Source organism: Gymnodraco acuticeps, unplaced genomic scaffold (genome assembly GCF_902827175.1).
Source record: "Gymnodraco acuticeps unplaced genomic scaffold, fGymAcu1.1, whole genome shotgun sequence".
Taxonomy (NCBI): Eukaryota; Metazoa; Chordata; class Actinopteri; order Perciformes; family Bathydraconidae; genus Gymnodraco; species Gymnodraco acuticeps.
Genome location: NW_022989977.1, coordinates 3,265,812 through 3,286,233, shown reverse-complemented (window position 1 = coordinate 3,286,233; position 20,422 = coordinate 3,265,812). Strand labels below are relative to the sequence as shown.

Here is a 20,422-nt window from a genome sequence, read left to right as displayed (position 1 = left end):
CCCCTTTCCCCTCACACTCTGTCTCATATTTCCTGTTGTGGTGTCGAGGTAATTTGACATCCACAATGAGACGACCTGACTCGCATCCCTGAGCCACTCGGGGACCTCATCAGTATTCCTGGTCAAGACTGCCACATAAGCTCCTTTTTCCCTCTCTTTCCTCCTTCTTCTCCCCTTGGTACTTCTTTGTTTGTCCTTCTTTATGCACCTTTTCATTCCTCATTTCTTTTCAGTTCATTGTGTGTATTTCCTGTACCCACGCAAACCATTAATGTGAAAGCACAGGAATAATACAATAATAGCTAAATAGTGGTTTATGAATAGAGTAGTTATGTCAAGTTGTATAGGGATCACAATCCAGGGGAGGAAAGGAATTACACAATCAATTATTTCTTTCCGTGATGTTGTGTCCTCCTTTCATTCTTTCACTCTATGTTTTCCTTTTTTTCCTCATCTAGGAGGCAGTTACAAGAAGATTAGTTACTATGACAGCTCCCAGAAGAATCTCTCCTGGTTTGGCAATGATGTTTGGATAGGTAAGATGGAGATCATGACACTGTCTTCACTCAGCTTCCTGCGTCTGTGTTTGCATCCTGTGTGTCAGGCTGTGTGTCAACAGTCACATATTTTGGGCTTTGACATTAGACCTCCTCGGTGTGGCTTGATTTAGATTCCTTACTGTGTAAAAGACATATAATCGTGCCGGATTTCTTCTAACCGCTAGATTGGTTGAAGCTAGTTATTTGGAAGTTGATGCTCGCCCAAAGGGAGCCGCCCACTCTCCAACATGTGTTTAACCTGTTAAGCCCGAAGGTCCCCGCCAGCGGGGACCCTGGGTCTTTTTTTCACGATACTGTGTCTCAGGGGATCTTAATATTTAAGAACCTATTAATGTGTTATACCAGATTAATGGAAATAATCTCAGCTAACTGCCGATACAAACCATGTTTACCAAAACAAAACACAAGTCTCAAAAGAAGCATCTAAATTACCCCTGAGCGAAAAATGCTAACGGACATTGGCACAGAACTCAAGATAAAAGTACCCTTATTACTTATCATAGCTGCACATACAATATATCCGATTAAAGCTGAGACTCCATAGATTATGTAGGTATATAGTATCATCACTGAGTGATCCGGACTCGCGACAGGGGAAGCAAATACAGTCATCACAACACGTACCTTCTAGGGAGATCGTCTCACAAGTAGCTGTCAATCTGATCAAAGTACGTGTTCAATGGCATTAAAATGAGAAAAAACGCGGCTGAATCTGTTAATCCATAGGTTCTTAACGTCCATGTATAAAAAACTGATTGAATTTATAATCCATAATTCCATTTTAATGTAAAAATCGGAGAGTAAATGCTAGCTGCTAATGGTAGCCACCACAGCTAGCTGCTGCTTCCGGTCTCGGCGATGCAGCAGTCTCACACATACACATGACCAAATAAGGACTATGTGGGAGTTCCCCTCGATTCCATTGGCTCTGACTGTCAGAAAGAGATGTCACATGTCAAAATCGAGCAAGGGGGGCCAGAGATATGGAAAATCCACCCAAATGGCCCCAGAAGAGGTTTTTTTTTGCTAAATCTGTCTAAAAAGGTCAAATATCACTTGTTTTGCATAAATCTTGATACAGGGTACTTATTATATGTTGTACTTTGGATTCCTAAAGCTTTTAGTCTACTAACCCATCATCCAAGGTTAGTTTTCACTATAAGTACAACATATTTTTTGGACGGACACTATAATTTACAGTTTTTTACCATGTTCAATCTGAATTTTCTTTAAAATACAAAACATCTATATTGAATCTGACTTTTCTACATCCAACTCACAGGTTTATCATTACTTTGAGAAAAAAGATTATTAATTTAACCCTTTAAGAAGGGAAGATATGGTCATTTGTTCTGGGAATGTCATTTTCGAGCCTGAAACCTGAAAAACAGGCTCGGGGTTTAACAGGTTTTAAGTGTTGGTGCAGCAGATGCTCGGTTATCAAACAGGGCAGAACTACGTTTGACTAAGCCAGGAGTTTTCAATGTCTGACATTGTGGGTTCAACCGCAGACAAAATCAAGATAACTCAGCCTTCCTAACACTGACCTCCCCCAGTTAGTAAACTGTAGGCTACAAAAATGTTAAACCTTTTAAAAGTATGACGAATTAGCTGTAAGCTGTACCTGTTTGGAATGTACCCATGGATATACCAACAACTATCACTGGATTTCTTAACAAAACTGTAAATAAGAGATGATTTTCAGCCAAGTTCTGGGACATAAAGAGCACCTTTTGTTTCAGATTTCTTGGCAGATTTATATACACTTATTTGTGATGGACATTGGAGATAATGATGTCCTCAAGTCACACTCAATAAAATAGAGATGCCTTTGGTTAGCATGTTTCTGTGGGCTTGGATTTGAGTTATGAGTGAGAAAGAGTGCAAGCATGAGGCAAATTGCAGCAATTGTTTGCTAAGGTTATTCAAGTAGAGTTGCCTCCTTGAGCTGTGTGTCACAGCCGCTGCTGCGCACCGACTGCTGACCAACTGCTGACCGAGTTGGTAAGTGGGCCAAGCCAACGGGTCAACCCATCGTTTATAAAACACCGGCATGCTCTTGTTTTTTTCACCTTTGCCTCAAGTCTCTCTCTCATCACCTTAAGCCTCAAAAGCAGAATAAGAGTTTGCTTTTACGCCATTCTGCTGAAAAGGCTGGAGCCCAGGTCACACAAACCTTCTCTTCTAACTCCTGCTGCCTGTATTCTAGTTTGCTGTGAAAACCTTTTACTGCTGATTTTCCTCAGACACCAAGACCAATTCTGTGGTTGTTTACCGGTCCGTCCCTCCCTGGAGAGGTGACATACTTGTGCCTGGACAGACTATGCCACTAATCAATCCTGTACGCCTCAGTGGTCCGTAGAGAGCCGCCTTTTTTTAGGCCTTTAAAGAAACGATCAGTTGCCAAACTTAACCCAGTAGAGAGGTAGTGATTCCAGGTCAGCATCGGTGGCGAGGGACGGGTGACCTGTATGCACACAGGAAACATGTCCTCCATCAGTTCGCCGTGTTGCAACGTGACAGGCTCTGTGTTAGCCCAGTTAACACCAGCTGGATAGAAACCGACTGGCTCTCCTACCTATCAGAGACGGGTTATGTTGCCTTGCTTCCAGAGGTGGAAGAAGTACTCTACTTTTACTTAAAATAAATAAAATATCTGTGTAAAAACACTCCGTTACAAGTAAAAGTGCTGCATTTTAAGTCTTACTTAAGTAAAAGTACAAAAGTATTGACATGAAAAGTAAAAGCACCTATTGTGCAAAATGTCCCATTTTCTAATCATATATATGAAATTACTGGAGTATAACTATTGCTGCGTTAATGTGTTCATCACAGCCAGACCCGGCGCCAGAACAAATCTAAGGGGAGGGCATATGATTTTCATGGGAGGGCACACAAAACCGTCACGTGCTGCGGGCCTGCGGCACAATATATATCAAACAGCAAGGCCAACGGCATTGCGTAAAGACGCACACTTATCGCAAACATACACAAATAAAGGGCAACATAGCAACCACTTTGAAACATTGTGTGCGTGGCAGCACAGGCACTGGTAAATCACGAGCAAGGCACACTGGTTACGGATGGCAGCTTCCTCATCGCTGCACTCGGAGATAAATAGTAGAGACGGAGATGTTGAACTGTTTAGCCCCCCTTGGGCATGGTTTATGTTCCGATGCACTGCACTCGGACATGCTGTGGAGTGAATCGAGTCACCTCTGAGAGGGAGTTGGTTGACAGCTAAAAAAGCTATAATATCAACGACAGCTGACACGTAATAACAGCTCCGTGCCAGCTGATCTGCACCAAAGTTCTAATTTCCTTATTTGTTTCCTCGCGTATCTCTCTCTCTCTCCACACACTCTCACATGAAATGTGTTCTTTTGATGCGGCATGCCTTAACAGTCCTTTATCAGTCTGTAATGCGTGTTTCCAGTCGCAAACACCTTTGACAGTAAAAGCTGCATCAGGTGAAGACGTATTCACTTTAAACTGTCTACAGGGGAAACAAAAGGCTGGGTCTGCTTTTAACAAATATTCAAGCCATGGTCTGTTGTGTACCATGCAGCGGCAAAAGTGCGCTTTTTTCCTGAAAACAATCTCCCTGGCTAATTCAGAGTCTCACTGTTAGCATTGTGTTTGGTTGTGATGGTTCCCAAATTACCCAGTGGTGAGTCCGCCTGGACTTTATTTTTCTAAACCTCTCTAAAAAGGTCAAACGTCACTTGTTTTGCATCAATCTTGATACAGGGTACTTATTATATCTTATAGTTTTGATTCCTAAAGCTTTTAGTCTGTCGTCTACTCAGAATCAGACATGATAACGAAACTAAGTTGTACTATCGGCGGAAGCAGCTGTGAGCGATAAGCCAAGGTTTGTTTGTTTGGCCACTGTGACGTCACGCGACGCCATCTTGCGGAGGAGCGGCTGAGAAAATAAATCGTCGGACTTGGTGTTGAACAAAATAAATATTGCGCATTGCCAGACGCATTTTATCTCCGATTTTAATACTGCAATATCTTATATCACTCTAGATAGTGTTGTAGCTATATGATTTCGATTTTACTGCCAATTATTAAAAAACCTTTGCATTTGATCTTTAAGCCAATTTTTGATGTCCATTTTGTAATTCAAACAGAAATGGGAATCTACAGAATGCACAATAAACAAATCCAGAATAGGCGGCAGAGTGTGACGCTGTGATTGGTCTAAATGGGGACGAATCACAAATCACAACAGACACTTGCATTTATTTGACGTAGCCTGGCGCCTGCGATTTTTTTTTTTAGTTCTGACATCACATACATCGTAGCATAAAAGTTCACAGTTTATTTATAATTTAAAAAATATAATATATATATTTTTTAATTTTTATAAATAATAAAAAACGTGTTTATTGGGGGAGGGCAGGATTGTCAAATGGGAGGGCCTGGCCCTCCCTGGCCCTCCCACGGCGCCGGGCATGATCACAGCTGCTAAAGGTGGAGGGACTTTGAATTATATTCTACCGCTCACATCTTAACCTATAATTATATTATTTATTTATTTATATATTCAAATCAAATCAAGTTTTATTTATATAGCACATTTATAAACGATTTGTGGTCGAGCCAAAGTGCTGTAAATAAAATAAAAATAGCCTACAGTAAAGACACTTTACAGCTAATACAACAGCACAGATTGTTCAGAATATCAGTATGAGAAAAAAATAGTGTATTAGCTAGTAATAATCCTAATTTGTAAAGTAAGTAGTAACTAACTTAGTCTAATAAATATAATGGAGTAAATAGTACAATATTGGCTTCCAAATTGAAGTGCAGTAGTATAAAGAAGCATCAAATAAAAATACTCAATTTGAGTACAAGTACACCAAAATCGTACTTAATTACAATATTTGAGTAAATGGACTTGAATACATTGGAGCATGATTTGATTTTATGCTGTTTACCAAACAAAGACACATTCATCTGACATCTTCCCGTTGAGAGGAAATGAGTAATTTCCTGCTTTCTGTCAGTTGGGGTACAGTCGACAGTTGGGGCGCGCTTGATTTGCTCCACGCTGACAGGGTGGAGTACACAGGGGGGTTTTCTAGACTTAACCCCGCCACTTGTTTACCAGGCGTCTCCCTTGCCTCCCTTTCTTACTCTCACTGCACGGTCGCCCTAACAACCACTTCAGTTTAGCTCTTCTTCTAATCGCTGTGGCAACTGTTATAGAGCTGGGTCTCCATGGCAACATCCTGTCCTGATTCCTTGATCAAGGACGGAGGAGGGTTTAAATAGTGCTGCGCGTCGACTGAATGGACCGTGGACAAATGCACACACATATGCACACACACGCAGTATTAGTTATGCTGTTTCATGCTGTGCACTAATTTATTCACATATTCTTCGCTTTAATGCATATCATTATAGTAATAAAAGTGGGCTTTATGTTAAATTCTGTGCTAACCAGCTGAATTCAAAGGGGGCACACAAAACAATACAATACAATTAAACATCAGAGAATAAGAATAATTCAATTTAAATAACATTAAACACAGTCATAATAAATAACACAGCTTTTAGTCATATTTAATAAAAGCAAGGTTATAGACTTTAGAAAAGCGAGATTAAAAACATGGGATATTTATGAAACAGTTGTTGATTTGCAGGCTAATAGCTTGTGGGAAAAGAGCTTTGAGGAAGGCCGAAAAAAAGAAATATATGTTTGCAGGGTTGTATGTTTATTTATCAGACAGCATTGTTGTAATTTTCTTCTCATCTCTAGAGCATTGCTTGTAAATTATTGCTTCATTTTGGTTCTTTAAGTGCTCTCCTTTCCTGTTTTTCTCAAATCACTGGCAGCATCTGTCACGTTTAAAGCTACCTTTGTAAAACACATATATGTGACGAGTTGGGTCACTGCAGTTTTGTGGAACTGAATGCTTTCATGTTGCTCGTATAGGAGATATGCTGTAAATTGCACAGATGGACAAACATGTTCATAATACAACATCTTCTTTATGTCACGTGAAAAATGTGGAACGCTTACATTGAAGCATATCTGCAGGTCTTGAAACGTCTTAAAGGTGCCCTATTGTGCTCTTTTCAAGTTAATATTTGTATTTTGTCCCTCTACTGTGACTTGTTTCCATGCTTTAATGTTCAAAAAGTGCGTTATTTTTCTCATGCTGCCTGTGCTGCAGCACCTCTTTCCTCCCTCTGTCTGAAACCAGAGCCCAGTCTGCTCTAATTGGTTAGCTGGCTTGCTTTGCTATGATTGGCCAACTGCTTGGAGATGTCCCGCCCCTTAGCCTATACATACAAGGTGTTGAAGCGCTAGCCAATAGAAGTGTTACATAGTGATGTCATATGTTATGGAAGCATAAAAGGGCCTCTTTAAAAAGAGTTATATTTAGTTTCCAAAATATTGAGTTTTGTCTGGCATAGACAGTGATAGTAGTTCTACTAACAATAAAGCTAATCGTTTCATAATATACAACTGTTGAATTCAGGAAATAATTGAAATAATTGATACAGAATACTCTAAAACAGTCAGAAATGTGATATACTGATTAATAATTCTAGGCCATATGTTTACTACTGGATTTCCATCAGACTCTAATTTAATCCCTGTTTCAGGGTCATACGTTGGCAAGCATGATCCTGAAATAAATTGCTTTAGATGTGGCATTAAAAGTTTAAAATGTAAGTCTGTAAACCCTGCAGAAGTATTTTATGTCGTCATACCTCAGCTGAAACAACACACACGACGGTGGTGTGACGACAGTGACAATGATCTAAACAGAGAGCATAATGGGAGTGTTGGTTTGACACTGCGACCCCTGAGGGGACGACACCCCGACACTTCCCCATCTGACGCATCAGCTTCACGCCGGGCTGACACTCCTGCTCTGCTTCCCCCTTGACATATAGACAAACACTCTGTCACCCTCTATTTCTCTCGCTCTCTCTCTCTCTCTCTCACACACACACACACACACACACACACACACACACACACACACACACACACACACACACACACACACACACACACACACACACACACACACACACACACACACACACACACTCATTCCTATAAATGACGATTTCAGGTGGCAGCACAAATACAGCTACTGCAGACCACACACACACACACACACACACACACACACACACACACACACACACACACACACACACATACACTCATACACACATACACACAAATCAGTCCTAGGTTTAGCAGACGGATAGTCGGAGGCTGTTGAGGGTGAACCGAGGCTCGATGCCCATCTGCCACTCTTTGAACTCTTCTCGCTGAGGAATCCAAAAGCAGCACAAGCATAACTAAGGGGGTCGTTCACATAAACACACACACACTTTTTACTCTTAATTAACACCAAATGTTTCTATTTGCTTACAACTTTACTGTAGTAACCAAATTAGCATTGGCATGGCTGTATATTGGCTGTGCTTCAGCATTACCAATATTACATGGAGGTTTTGGAGTTTATGCACTGAAGCTAACCCGCTGGCTGTGTACATGTGTATGTTATCTACTGAAATATAGCAGTGGTGAAGGAAATATGTACACTATTTACTTCAGTGAAATAACAATACCACAGTGTAAAAATACTCCATTCAAAGTAAAAGTTGTTGAAATGTCACTTCAGTAGAAGTGTCGATGTATTAGCAACAAAAGAGTGTCTACCGTTAAATGTATTAATGTTATATAATTGGAATTGTTGTATTAATATGTGAGCAGTACTTCAATGTCGTTGTTGGTCAAGGTGGAGCTACTTCATGATTGTTCTAGATGTATCTGTACAAATAGATCATACTTAATTAGCAGAGCATATGTTCAATATTGAAAAGTTTCAAAATTGTTAATATGTTCTATAAAAAGTTCAATATATGTCACTGAAACGTATAGTGAAGTTGTCTAATTATCTCTCTTTTCTTTCAGGTGCTGGACCTCCGGCTGATCGGACAGTGGTGATCGAAGAGTACCGCTACTTGTCTCAGAAGCTGTTTGCAGCTTTGTCCGTTTTCGCTGGCCTCGGCATCCTGTTCGGCATCGTCTGTCTGACCTTCAACATCTACAACGGAAACGTCCGGTGAGTTGACTAACAGGAAATATTATTGTTTGAATCACAGCCCAACGGTCAGCTGAAGTTCTCTCATTCATTGGGGCTATAAGTGTGTCAGCTATAAGTGAATAGTCAATTGACCGAAAAGGAAAATGTTGAGAATCAATGAATCGTCGATTTTTAATCAAAACTCCCAAACAGTGATTTTATCTTTTCAAATGTGATAATTTGTAGCTTTTCTTGGTCTTACAATAAAGTATATTTAATATATTTGCCTTTTAAAACTGTTGGCTGAATAAATAAGACATTTTTAAAGCAATGGGCTTTAAGAATTTGTCAGGAGTATCTTAAACTGACTTCTGATATTTTGTTGACCAAACAGTTAACCAATTCCTCGAGAAAATTATCAGCAGATGAAGTTGAAAAAATCTTTGAAAAAAAAGATGTTTACTGCTTCGAGGAATTGTGAAAGTAAATGTGTCCTTCAGAGAACGAGGTCATCAATAAAAGGATTTTTGGAAAAAATGAAAATTGATAGATAAACTAAGTTGGGCCTCGGAGGTTAAATATATTTCATTGTTACATCAAGGTCAGCTGTTTGTGCAGCAGTGAATGGGAAGAACATCCTTAACAACACCCATCTGCTCCATCAGAGCAGGTCACTGTGGAGCCTGCGTGTGTGAATGGGAGTTTTTGTAGGCTGTTAAAAAAGAATTCACCTGTTCAACAGAGAACCTCACCTCTGTTGGGGTTAATGTAAATGCTGAAAGGCATCGCTGCCTCTCGAGTTCAGTGAATCCAAAGTTATCTGGGTGTGGCGTTTTCCAGTCTAGCATCTGGTATTGTTGTCATAGCTTAAGCTTAGCCCTAGACCAAATGCAAATAGACCTCCTTTAAAAACTGCCTTTTCATCTCGGATTTCTAAGCTTAATATATTTCTGTGAACCCGCCGCAGCATATCTCTGATTTCTTTTCAACAAAGTATTTTTGTGTTTGACTGAGGTCAAAGGGATTTAAAGTCCCACAAGTCCACGAGCTTATCAGGAGTTTTTCCTAAAGCTGGAAAAAGTTTGTTTCGTTTGGGATCTCAGACTGGCTTTGGTGTGCCAGTCAGGCCTTCCTCTGGCTTTGATTATATTTCAAAAACAGTTTCACGAGGGCTGATTTTAGCAGCCAAAACAGTATGAGTCAGATCAAATCAAATGTATTCTGTAAGCTGTTTTCACAAAAAGACTTTGCCGCCAACTGCCTTGTGAGAGACAAAAAAACATAACAATTTTGGGAACAAAGAAAAGTGAAAAACAATAGATGTTGTTATTAATCATAGCCCTGTATCAAATGGCAATGCTCAATAATTATCATCTGAATATGCAGCTCCCTTTGGTTTTCGAGAACTTTATTAAGAATTTGAACCTCAAAATGTGCAAAATAAATGAGAAACATCCCAAAATACTGTGAAGAAATATCCATGTGTTTTCCATTTAAGGGCTCATGGAAAACAGTTTTTGCTAAATAAATCATATTTTTTTATTTCAATACAAACATGTGTGGTTAAGCAACGGTTTGACAAAAACACTATTAATATTAACCATTTGATAAATATGCCAATTGATATGATCTTCTAATGTGTCCAGGGAAGCTACAGTTCAGTTTGATCCCAGAAAATCTCAGTGATCTAAAACATCATGAGCAATCCAATGTTGGTCCTTGAAGATCAAACAAGAACTTAGTTTATTAAAAATTCCCAGAGACATGAACATATTCTCGGATTCAAAGCAACCACTAGACATGGTGCAAACAAACGGAAGAAAGCAGCACTCCACATGAGAAAATATCTCCTGCAGTGCACTGAACATCACATATGCATGGTATGTAACAGCATTAAAGGTTTCTCTGAGGTATCAAAAGGTTGGATTGGGGCCAGTGTGTGTGTGTGTGTGTGTGTGTGTGAGTGAGTGTGTGTGTGTGTGTGTGTGTGTGTGTGTGTGTGTGTGTGTGTGTGTGTGTGTGTGTGTGTGTGTGTGTGTGTGTGTGTGTGTGTGTGTGTGTGTGTGTGTGTGTGTGTGTGTGTGTGTATGTGTGTATGCAGGCTGTACATAGTGTTGCTGTACAGTAAATAAGCAGTGTGGCCTTGGGCAACACAATGGCAGGTCAGCAGGATGAAAGAACTAAAGACACACCTTCTGCTGCAGGAAGAGCTGGAGCTGAGGGCCAGAGGAAAACTGCTTCACTTGGTGTTATCATAAAGTGCAGAAAATATCAAAACACCCAAATCTGGAGTCTTTGAGAGTATTATAATAGTGAGGTTTTCTCTATAGCAGCATGTATAAAACACTGGGTTGAACTCACCAGTGGAGGAATGTAACCAAGTACATTTCCTTAAATACTGTGCTTCACTTTTTCCATTGTGTTCTTGATCAAATGTTCCAAATATTTTTGCCCATGCACGAAAATCAATGTGGAAAATATTGTACTGTTTACTTAATTAGTCTGAAGGCTTAATTCACACTTCAGATATACATTTGTTTTAACCTTTCTGTCCAGTATAAGTCCAGTTTTTTTTATTCGGGTATTTCTGAGAAACTGAAAGATTAAGTGTAAAGTGAATAAACATGGCTGATCACACGTCCATTAAACAGATTTTTTTGGAATAATAGTGATAATTCAACTTTATCAACAGACGTTTGTAAAGTTACATTTTCTCCTAGTTTTCCAATATCTTTTTGGATCAGTTTATCTAACAAAGATTTATTTCATTATTATTCACCCAGCTTTAAGCAGATCATGCACTTTCTTTCTGCATTGCATTGTGGGAATAACCATTACTAATTAACCAACCCATTTTTTTTACACTGTCTCATTTGAGTATGCTTGAGTTTATTAACTTAAACGGTTTAGTTTGGTTTGCGGTTTCACAAATGTCCTTTTTTTTTAACATTCACTACATTTTTGTCATAAAACATTTGTAACAATTACACTTATGAGACAAATGACTATCTACCCCACATCCAAGGAAATGCATTTTGCTGTCAGAATCAGAAAATACAGATAAAATATGAATTTAAAAGAAACAATGAACAGCAATTGATAACATTTCTACGAGCAGACAGCCAGGTCACCTACACAATTAACCTCTGTTTACCTTCAAATTGACCATTCGTGCCTCTAAGCAGAAATTGTAATTACCAGTGTGTTTGTTTCCCTGAATGTGTTTGTTTCCCTGTCCTCATGTGTGAATCTGTCACTGTTCCAGCTACATCCAGAACTCTCAGCCGTACCTGAACAACATGACAGCGGTGGGCTGCATGATGGCTCTGGCTGCTGTGTTCCCGCTGGGGATTGATGGTCACCACGTCCACAGATCTCAGTTCCCCGTCGTCTGCCAGGTAACAGGAGAGAGAGAGACAGACAGAGGGAGGAAACAGCTAGAGGGCAGGATGCGGAGGAGGGCTGCATATTGTCTGCAAATAATTGGTTTCATTGACTTGATGTTTGTACCCAACAACTCATTTTGATTACAGGACGTGTTGAAAATGAGCTCAGAGGAAGTATAGAAGCAATTCAACTCAGATTTTTATGGTTTGTTATCCATTTGTTCATCTTTACCTTTGAACTAGTAGTGACAAATATAACTCCTGTTGCCTTGGTAATGAAAACCCAACCCAGTCCAACTGAGATTAGATAGATAGATATATTTTATTGAGCTTAATATGGGATTTGGGGTTTGTTTAACATTAAAATACACATACTTAAAAAGTGGAATAGAGAATGAACAATTCAAAATTAAATGAAAATGAAAATAGCATATCAAATTTAAACAATATAAAATATTCTGGATAATAAAACAATTCTTTAAAAAATCCAAAATCCAACAGAAGCATAGACATACTGTATATACATAAATTACATTAACATTTAAAAAATAAATGATACATATCAGTTGGAAAAGAGTTTAACAAACAGTGCTTTCCCCTTCCTCATTACCCAACTGAGATACACTTGCATTCGATTTCAAGACTTCAATATAAAGTATTCATCTTATTCGAGCTGTTATCATTTAAAGTTTGAGAATTTCCTCTCATTTCACAGTTTTTGACCGTATCACATTGTGTTAAAATTGAGTTTAATTGTGTTCCAGCTTTTAAGTAAAGCTTTGTGGAGTCCACGCTGAGTGAATTGCAAAGAAATCAATGTTTTTATGGCGGCACTTTTCCATCAGAGTGGACCATTCTACATCTACTGTGAATCATGTTTCCCAAAAATTCTCACTCATTTGATATCTGTGAGCATTTTGGCATCACAACTGATCTTAAAATACCATCACAATGTCTGGATGCACAGCAGGAAGTTGTACAGGCTGGTCCACCCGCATCAACACGTAGCATCTCAAAGTTTAAAATGTCGACAATCTGTAAGAGCGTACCATTTTGCTTTATTTAATATTGTATTGGCAGTATTGCTGGACTTTCTTTGGGCGACAAACATTTACAGTTATATCTGTCAGTTTTAGTACAGCCATTATGCAAACCCACGTTTAGGTTTTTCTGACAGGCTCGTTGTTGCTGCCTGTGGAAAGCAGACACCGGCGAACCTTATTTCAGGAGTTTGATCACGCAAACGCTAATATAATTCATTAGGTATTTGAATGTATTTTGGTATTCAGTGGCACAGACATGATATGCTGGCTGGCAGAGTAGCGCAGGCGGAGGGATCCCAGCACTAATGAGGAGTGGGAGTGATTCCTCTGTCGCCCGTGTTGAGTCTTTTTGTTGTGGGAGAGAGAGGGAGATTTCCATTTCTGTCGTTTCCCTGCTCTTTGTCCCTGTCCAGTTATTTTCTCTCAGGCTTTGTTCTTCCTCTCTCTTGCACTCCGCCTCTGACCCTCTACCTACTCTGGAAAGCTTTTCTTTATCTGCTGCAATAACTTTCCTCAAATAAATATTGTCTCTTTTTCGTTCATCACCTTCTCTATTTATCTTTCTCTCTCTGCTGACACTACTCAGGGATAAATCTACTGAAAAAACTTGCATTAGGATTAAAAAATGCATGAGATCTATATTTTTATATGTACAGTAAATATTTGTCTTTAGGAGAATGCTAGAACGCTTTGCAGCAAAAATGCAAATACAACATTATCATTTCTATGAATGCATAGAATTATATATATATTATATGAATTATATATATTTGACTAGTTCTATGAAAAATAACCAATGTTATCATGAATTCTTTATATTATATTATATTTTTAGTTGTAGAAAAAGAAGATTGTTTGTTTTTCCCTTAGTTGTGCTGCTATTTCTGAAACCTACACCCTTGAATAATTTTTTAATTAAAATTCTCTCTCCTCCTCTCCCCTCCTCTCCCCTCCTCCAGTTCCGCCTGTGGCTCCTCGGCCTCGGATTCAGCCTGGCGTACGGCAGCATGTTCACCAAGATCTGGTGGGTCCACACCCTCTTCACGAAGAAGGACGAAAAGAAGGAGAAAAAGAAGGTAGGGAGGAAGTGTAGGAGAGAGAGAGAGGGAGAGAGAGAGGGAGGGATAAGCCTCTCAGCGGTCTTTGGAGAGCAGAGAGAGGATGGGAGAGAGGGAGGCCGGGCCGCGCAGCATGTGTGGCGCCAGCTGATAAAAAGTCAAGTTTAAAACTTTGCAGGCTTCCTAGTAACATAAGCTTCTAAGAGGCCAGCTCGGCATCATTCACTTCTGCAGGGTTGTAGAAAGCGTGCAGGGATAAGGGTGTTTGAGACACACTGACATAGATACTGTACTTAAAATATGCACATGCATCTCTACACACATGCAACAATTATGCATAAAAACACATGCAGATTAGGGGCACATAAAACCAATCCCCTGCTACCCACGTCATCAGATGTATTGACTTGCTGGTGTGTGTGGGAGTGTGTGTGCCTCCTCTTGAAGATAGTGTGTCCTGGAGCCAGCCAGATACAGTCTGTGATGTGTTGTGGGAATGTTCTAAGACCTAATCAGAAGAATAAGAGATTAAGCCATTTATGGAATATTTATGAATATGGATGAGTGTTAAAGTTCTTTGCAGAATTCCAACCTTAGGGGGGTTTATTATTTGAGCCAAAGCACAACGAATCGGGTTGACTTTCAACTCTCTTCATGTCCACAGAAGGGCCATTTGCTAGAGAGCTCTGCATGATATTTAAAGGAATTTTCACAAATCGAAGGGAGAATGAGCGCTTAACCAATCATTGTTCATGTAACTCAAGTGAAGAGGCCGAGGACTGTGTAATGTGTTTTCTGCTTTATTTTATTTTCAGTTTTAGTTATTGTACGCTTGAATAGCTGTTACTACCTCGGAGTAGCTGGGGGTAAGCCAGCGTGGTCGAATGAAAAAAGATGTGTTGAAAGAAAGAGGAGGGAGTAGCAGTAGCAGAGCTGATTTGTGGTTTCTTGTTCTTGGTTACGGCTGTATTGCTTCCATTATAGCTTAAGTTAAGAATAATGGAGTTGATATCAGCCGCACACACACACACACACACACACACACACACACACACACACACACACACACACACACACACACACACACACACACACACACACACACACACACACACACACATACACACATACACACACACACACACACACACACACACACACACACACCATGTATACATCACTTCAGGGGACATTACATTGACTTACATGCATTTCCTGGAGACTTATCCTAACCTTAACCATAACCAACACATGCCTAACCCTAATCCTTACCCTAAACCTAACCAAGTCTTTACCCTAAAATTAATGATTCCCCTCATGGGGACCTCCAATTTGTCCCCATAAGGGAGGCGACTCCCCACACGTGACTATGTAAACAGATTTAGGTCCCCACAAGTATAGTAATGCTAGGCCACACACACACACACACACACACACACACACACACACACACACACACACACACACACACACACACACACTTCTCCTAAATTATACTTAGACACACAAACACACACACTTTAACGCACACATTCAGAAAGACAATTCGCGCCCAGTCATCCAGAAATCACAAGGACGCCTGTCATATTATTCGTCCTGGTTGTTTGTCTTTGTTTGTGGAATGGCTTGTGATGCCCTTGGAAACTGATAACTGTGGTGCATCTATGTGTGTGTGTGTGTGTTCATGTGTGTTTTTTTTTTTGCTCATAGCAACACTTGGAGCCATGGAAACTCTACGCAACAGTTGGAGTGCTGCTCGCTATCGACTTCCTGTCACTCGTGATCTGGCAGATTGTGGATCCCCTGCACATTACGGTGGAGGTAGAGTGCGAATGACAGATGAGATAATGTGTGTGTCACCGGCCGTGAGCTCAGACCGGGCAGCCGTTGTCATGAGTCAATAGCGCAGTAATGAGACACCGCGCGTCGTTTGTAGAAATGTTCTTTCATTTTGGTTCATCTTACACTCAAAGAGCACAATCCAAAACAAGGATAGCAATCACAAAGCAGAGCCACACAGAAGCACTAAAACAGTGACATTTATGACCCGAATAATCCAATTGATTTGTGTTCAATAGTGTAAGCACTGCTAAAGATACCCTGTGGTACAAACTGTGAACCAAAATCCACTGGGCGAACACACATATTAAATTCATTAAAATGAAAAATCCTGGCTTATTAAACATTTATCTTTTAAAGGTCTTATGAGATTGTTTAGCTTCATTAAAGCTGCTCTTAATATTAATATTTTTGATTAACACTGAATCAAGGGACGCACATTTTCAGCATTCAAAGTGCAGAAAACACACACTTATCAACCAGCCCATCTTATTGTGGTGGTTTTACAGCATATTTACGAGTTAGCAACCTTCATATGCTTTAAGATGTAACACTCCTAATGAAAATACATGGCTATTCAGCTGACTTAATGCTCCACACATTTCACCAGCTTGGGTCCAAATTGTATTTCTCCTGTTTGGTGCTTAGCAGGTAGTGGACAATGGATATTTATATCATTTTTCACTGAAAACAGCTGACAGCAGCAGCAGCCGAAAGGGACACTGTGAGAGCGCTGAGAGTAGTCGCTGTCCTGGAAAACAAAACAATACGCTGGAAAATGCTAAAACACGATTTAGTGCTGAGCCTGAAGGAACACGCAGTAATCCTCTGTGTATTCAACAATAGAAGTGACACTTTACATGTATAAGTAGATACATTGTCTTGAAACTTTAATATATTCGTATACAGCCGCTTTGATGATCTGAAACTCATGTTTACGTCAGTTAGCAGCCCTCTTACATTTAACTACATTTTACAATATGTTACCACCATCAACTGTTCATATGCACTTTTACAGTACACGTGAGTGATTTATAATATGCAAAACACTACAAAAGCAAAGCTCCACACTGCCACTAGTAGATAAAAACTCCACAGAATACCTTTCATATTTACAACAAAGGTGAAACCTCATGATTCCATTGTGTGACTCTTTGGTGGAGTATCCTGATTTCCCTGATAAGCCCCAATATTAGAAACCTCAAAGCTAGTTGAATCCTTTGTGTTCAGATGAACTCTGTTAGTCACTTTGTCATAGATGCTATAGTTTCTATTCCCAGTGATCAGATGGACACGCTTCTTTAAGCACAGCCACAAACCTATCTGACACAATCAGTACATTGATAAGTGGCTGACATGTTCTAAGATCAAGACACAGAAACCGTGATACTGTTTCAACTTTAAACAGCATATCTAGAATGTCATTAAAAACCTCCATGAGACACAACATGGAGACACTAATGTGCATGTAGTGCGCACTCAGTGCAGTCGACCTCTGGAGGAACAAGAGTAGACTCTATTCATCATCATTAGCCCTTATCTGCACAGTGCTGTCAAATTGTGAATTTAAATAGCCATATTTCATATTTATTGGATATCTTATACTCAGTTTTTTCAGTCATTTATTTCTGACATATGGTAAAGAGCTATTTGCTCGAGGGGATCAACCGTGCAGTCACTGGTGCTCGAGCTTACTGTGCAGTTTGTCCTCCATCTCCAGAGAGCTGCTGTGTCATTGTTTCTCAATATCTCTCTCTTTCCTCTATCTCTTTATCCTTCTTCTCCTCGTCCTCTGTCTGCCGTGCGAGTAGAAGTTCACAAGGGAGGCCCCTAAAGAAGATTTGGATGTCCTGATTCAGCCCCTGCTGGAGCACTGCAGCTCAGAGAAGATGAACACGTGGCTCGGTATGCGTTGTCTCTCTTTCTTTTTTACTCTCTCATATCACAATCTGTCTCTTTATCACTCTTTGCCCTGCTCTGGTTTTGAACAAGCTTTGTCACACACATGGCCATATGCAGGCACATATGCACACACACACACACACACACACACACACACACACACACACACACACACACACACACACACACACACACACCACACACACACACACACACACACACACACACACACACACACACACACACACACACACACACACACACACACACACACACATGTCACTACCATTCACTCTGAATTAAACAGGCCTCAAATCACAGCCTCCTCGCTCGGCCCCCACCACCCCTCTTCAGTTTGATTCCTCTGTTTTCTCTCTTTGCTTCTCTTTTTGTCGGCCCACGCAGTCCGTCTTTCTCCCTGTCTGTCTCTCTGCTGACTTCCTTAGCGTGGCAGCTCTTATGAAAATATAATGGTGCTGGAATTCAAATAATGTGGGTCACAAACTGGGCCATTGCCCCATAGCATTTCCCTTCTCAGAGAAGAAAAGATGGTGCTTTAATATCAGGCGGTATAAGGAGACAATGGACAGTGGGAAGAAGTGTCCAACTTACTCCGTCACACGTCCTCTTTTTATTCCCCTCGTCTCTCTCTTTCACTTTCCCCCGTCAGTCTAACTAGCTTTCAGGATATTCGGCCTTTTTGCAATTTAGTTTCTATTGAAGGTACATTTTTGGTTTCCTCTCCCTGCACCACTCGGTCATAGTCCGTCGATGGCCACACCGATCTGTTCACAATGTAACCTCCACTAGAAGCAAAGGGGGTTCATGTCATCTTGCAGGTTTTCTGTTTGTTTGTTTGTAGCCTTTATTTAACCAGGTGAAGCCCCTTGAGATCAAAAGATCTCTTTTTCAAGGGTGACCTTCTATTCGTTTCATGTCCTAAAATATCATTAATACTGCATCTCCTCATCCTGCAATGTGCATAACATGTTCCTTGCTTTAAAGATTTATGTCATATTTATATATATATATATGTGTATCTTATATTTTGATCCAAAAAATAAATCTGTAGTTCAAATGATATGAATATTGTATTCAAAAAAGCATAGTGCAGATTTTGAAGGGTTAGTTAAATAAGACAAAAAACAATGAACAAATTCAGCAAATGAGTTCTGCAAAGAAAGGTCAAATTGCGCTCAGCCCCAAAACGTTATGGCTATGTTTTGCGCTGTATGGGATGAGTCAGAAAGCGGTGTCAAATGATGCTCAGTTCATGGTTGTTTTTATCGACATTCCTTGTGAATCCCCGCCCCCCCCCCCTGTGTGTCCTAACAGCTGTTTGTCATGATAGTTGCTTAACCTCAATTAAGTTAAGATTTTACCGTAATAACTGTTTCCTACATGGAGACCAACAGGGCCACATTTTTGTCAATTTAAAAGACAACATTGATTGATACATTTTATTTCGAACAAGTAAAATAAATAATTACAAAACAAATGTTGCAGTGCATAGTCGTGTAAGAGAAATTGGAAATGGTAAGCGAAACTGAATGCTGAAGCATTTGAGTTTTTCTTCAGGGAAGCATTATTTATCTTTCTGTTACTTTGTCTGTCAAAATCTCACATTATTCATCCTGCATTTGTTTCCATACAGTACTGTTGTTTCTTTTAATAATTGCCTCAGTTGCATTACACATATCGTATTATATACCTTTCATGTTTTTCCACTGCTTCTTTCTTCTTGAAGGTGTGGTTTACGGCTACAAGGGTCTCCTGCTGCTCCTGGGGATATTCCTGGCCTACGAGACCAAGTCCGTCTCCACAGAGAAGATCAATGACCACCGGGCCGTGGGGATGGCTATTTACAATGTCGCTGTGAGTCCAAAAAAGAAATGGCACCGTCACGCCTAAACTCCTGTTTCTGGATGCTGCCTTCTGCTAAAAGCACAATGAATAACTTTAACGTGGCTATAAATACGATTTGTATGCCCCATATTATAAAATGGCCGTATTATAACTGTGGGTGGGTTAATCAATGCAACTGCCTCCATGATTACTCTGTCTGAGGCTCATGTTTTGTTTTGCTTTACTGCTCATTTCAGAGCAAAAGAGGCAACAGACCAGTGATGGATATTATATCTACACAAGCTTAAAAGTTTCATTCTCGAGGGGCTACTCTTCTTTCTGCTGTTTTGTTATATAAGTTAATGGAGTTCATAGATAACGTAATGCCCCCTTAATGAGTGTGGTGTATATTCCTTTTGTAAGTAGATAAGTGGCTGAACATGGCACAACAACACATTAAAGTATATCCTATAAGGATAAAATGTAGTTAAAAGAATAAATAGGCTTTCGTCTCAAAATCAAGATTTCTACATTCATCGTTTGCATCCATCTTTATAAATCACACAACATAAAGTCCCCTGTGGGCACAACAGAGTATTAATGTTTATGATTCTTGCGAAATAACCTCTGGGATGTTCTGAACATTAAAGATTAATGATGTAGTATAAAATACAGAAATGTACATGATGGTGTAATGATCGGTTAGAGCAATAGGAG

The 20,422-nt window shown here is 39.9% G+C and overlaps 1 protein-coding gene across 1 annotated transcript in view; it reads left to right on the top strand.

Moving 5' to 3' along the window:
* gabbr1a (gamma-aminobutyric acid (GABA) B receptor, 1a) overlaps window positions 1–20,422 on the top strand; it is a gene marked incomplete in the record, with an annotated part of 59,743 nt that overhangs the window by 33,063 nt on the left and 6,258 nt on the right. The window contains 7 exon segments of the mRNA XM_034211433.1: window positions 459–536; window positions 8,521–8,671; window positions 11,898–12,030; window positions 14,021–14,137; window positions 15,830–15,940; window positions 17,770–17,863; window positions 19,608–19,735. Coding sequence (XP_034067324.1) covers window positions 459–536; window positions 8,521–8,671; window positions 11,898–12,030; window positions 14,021–14,137; window positions 15,830–15,940; window positions 17,770–17,863; window positions 19,608–19,735 — 812 coding nt within the window.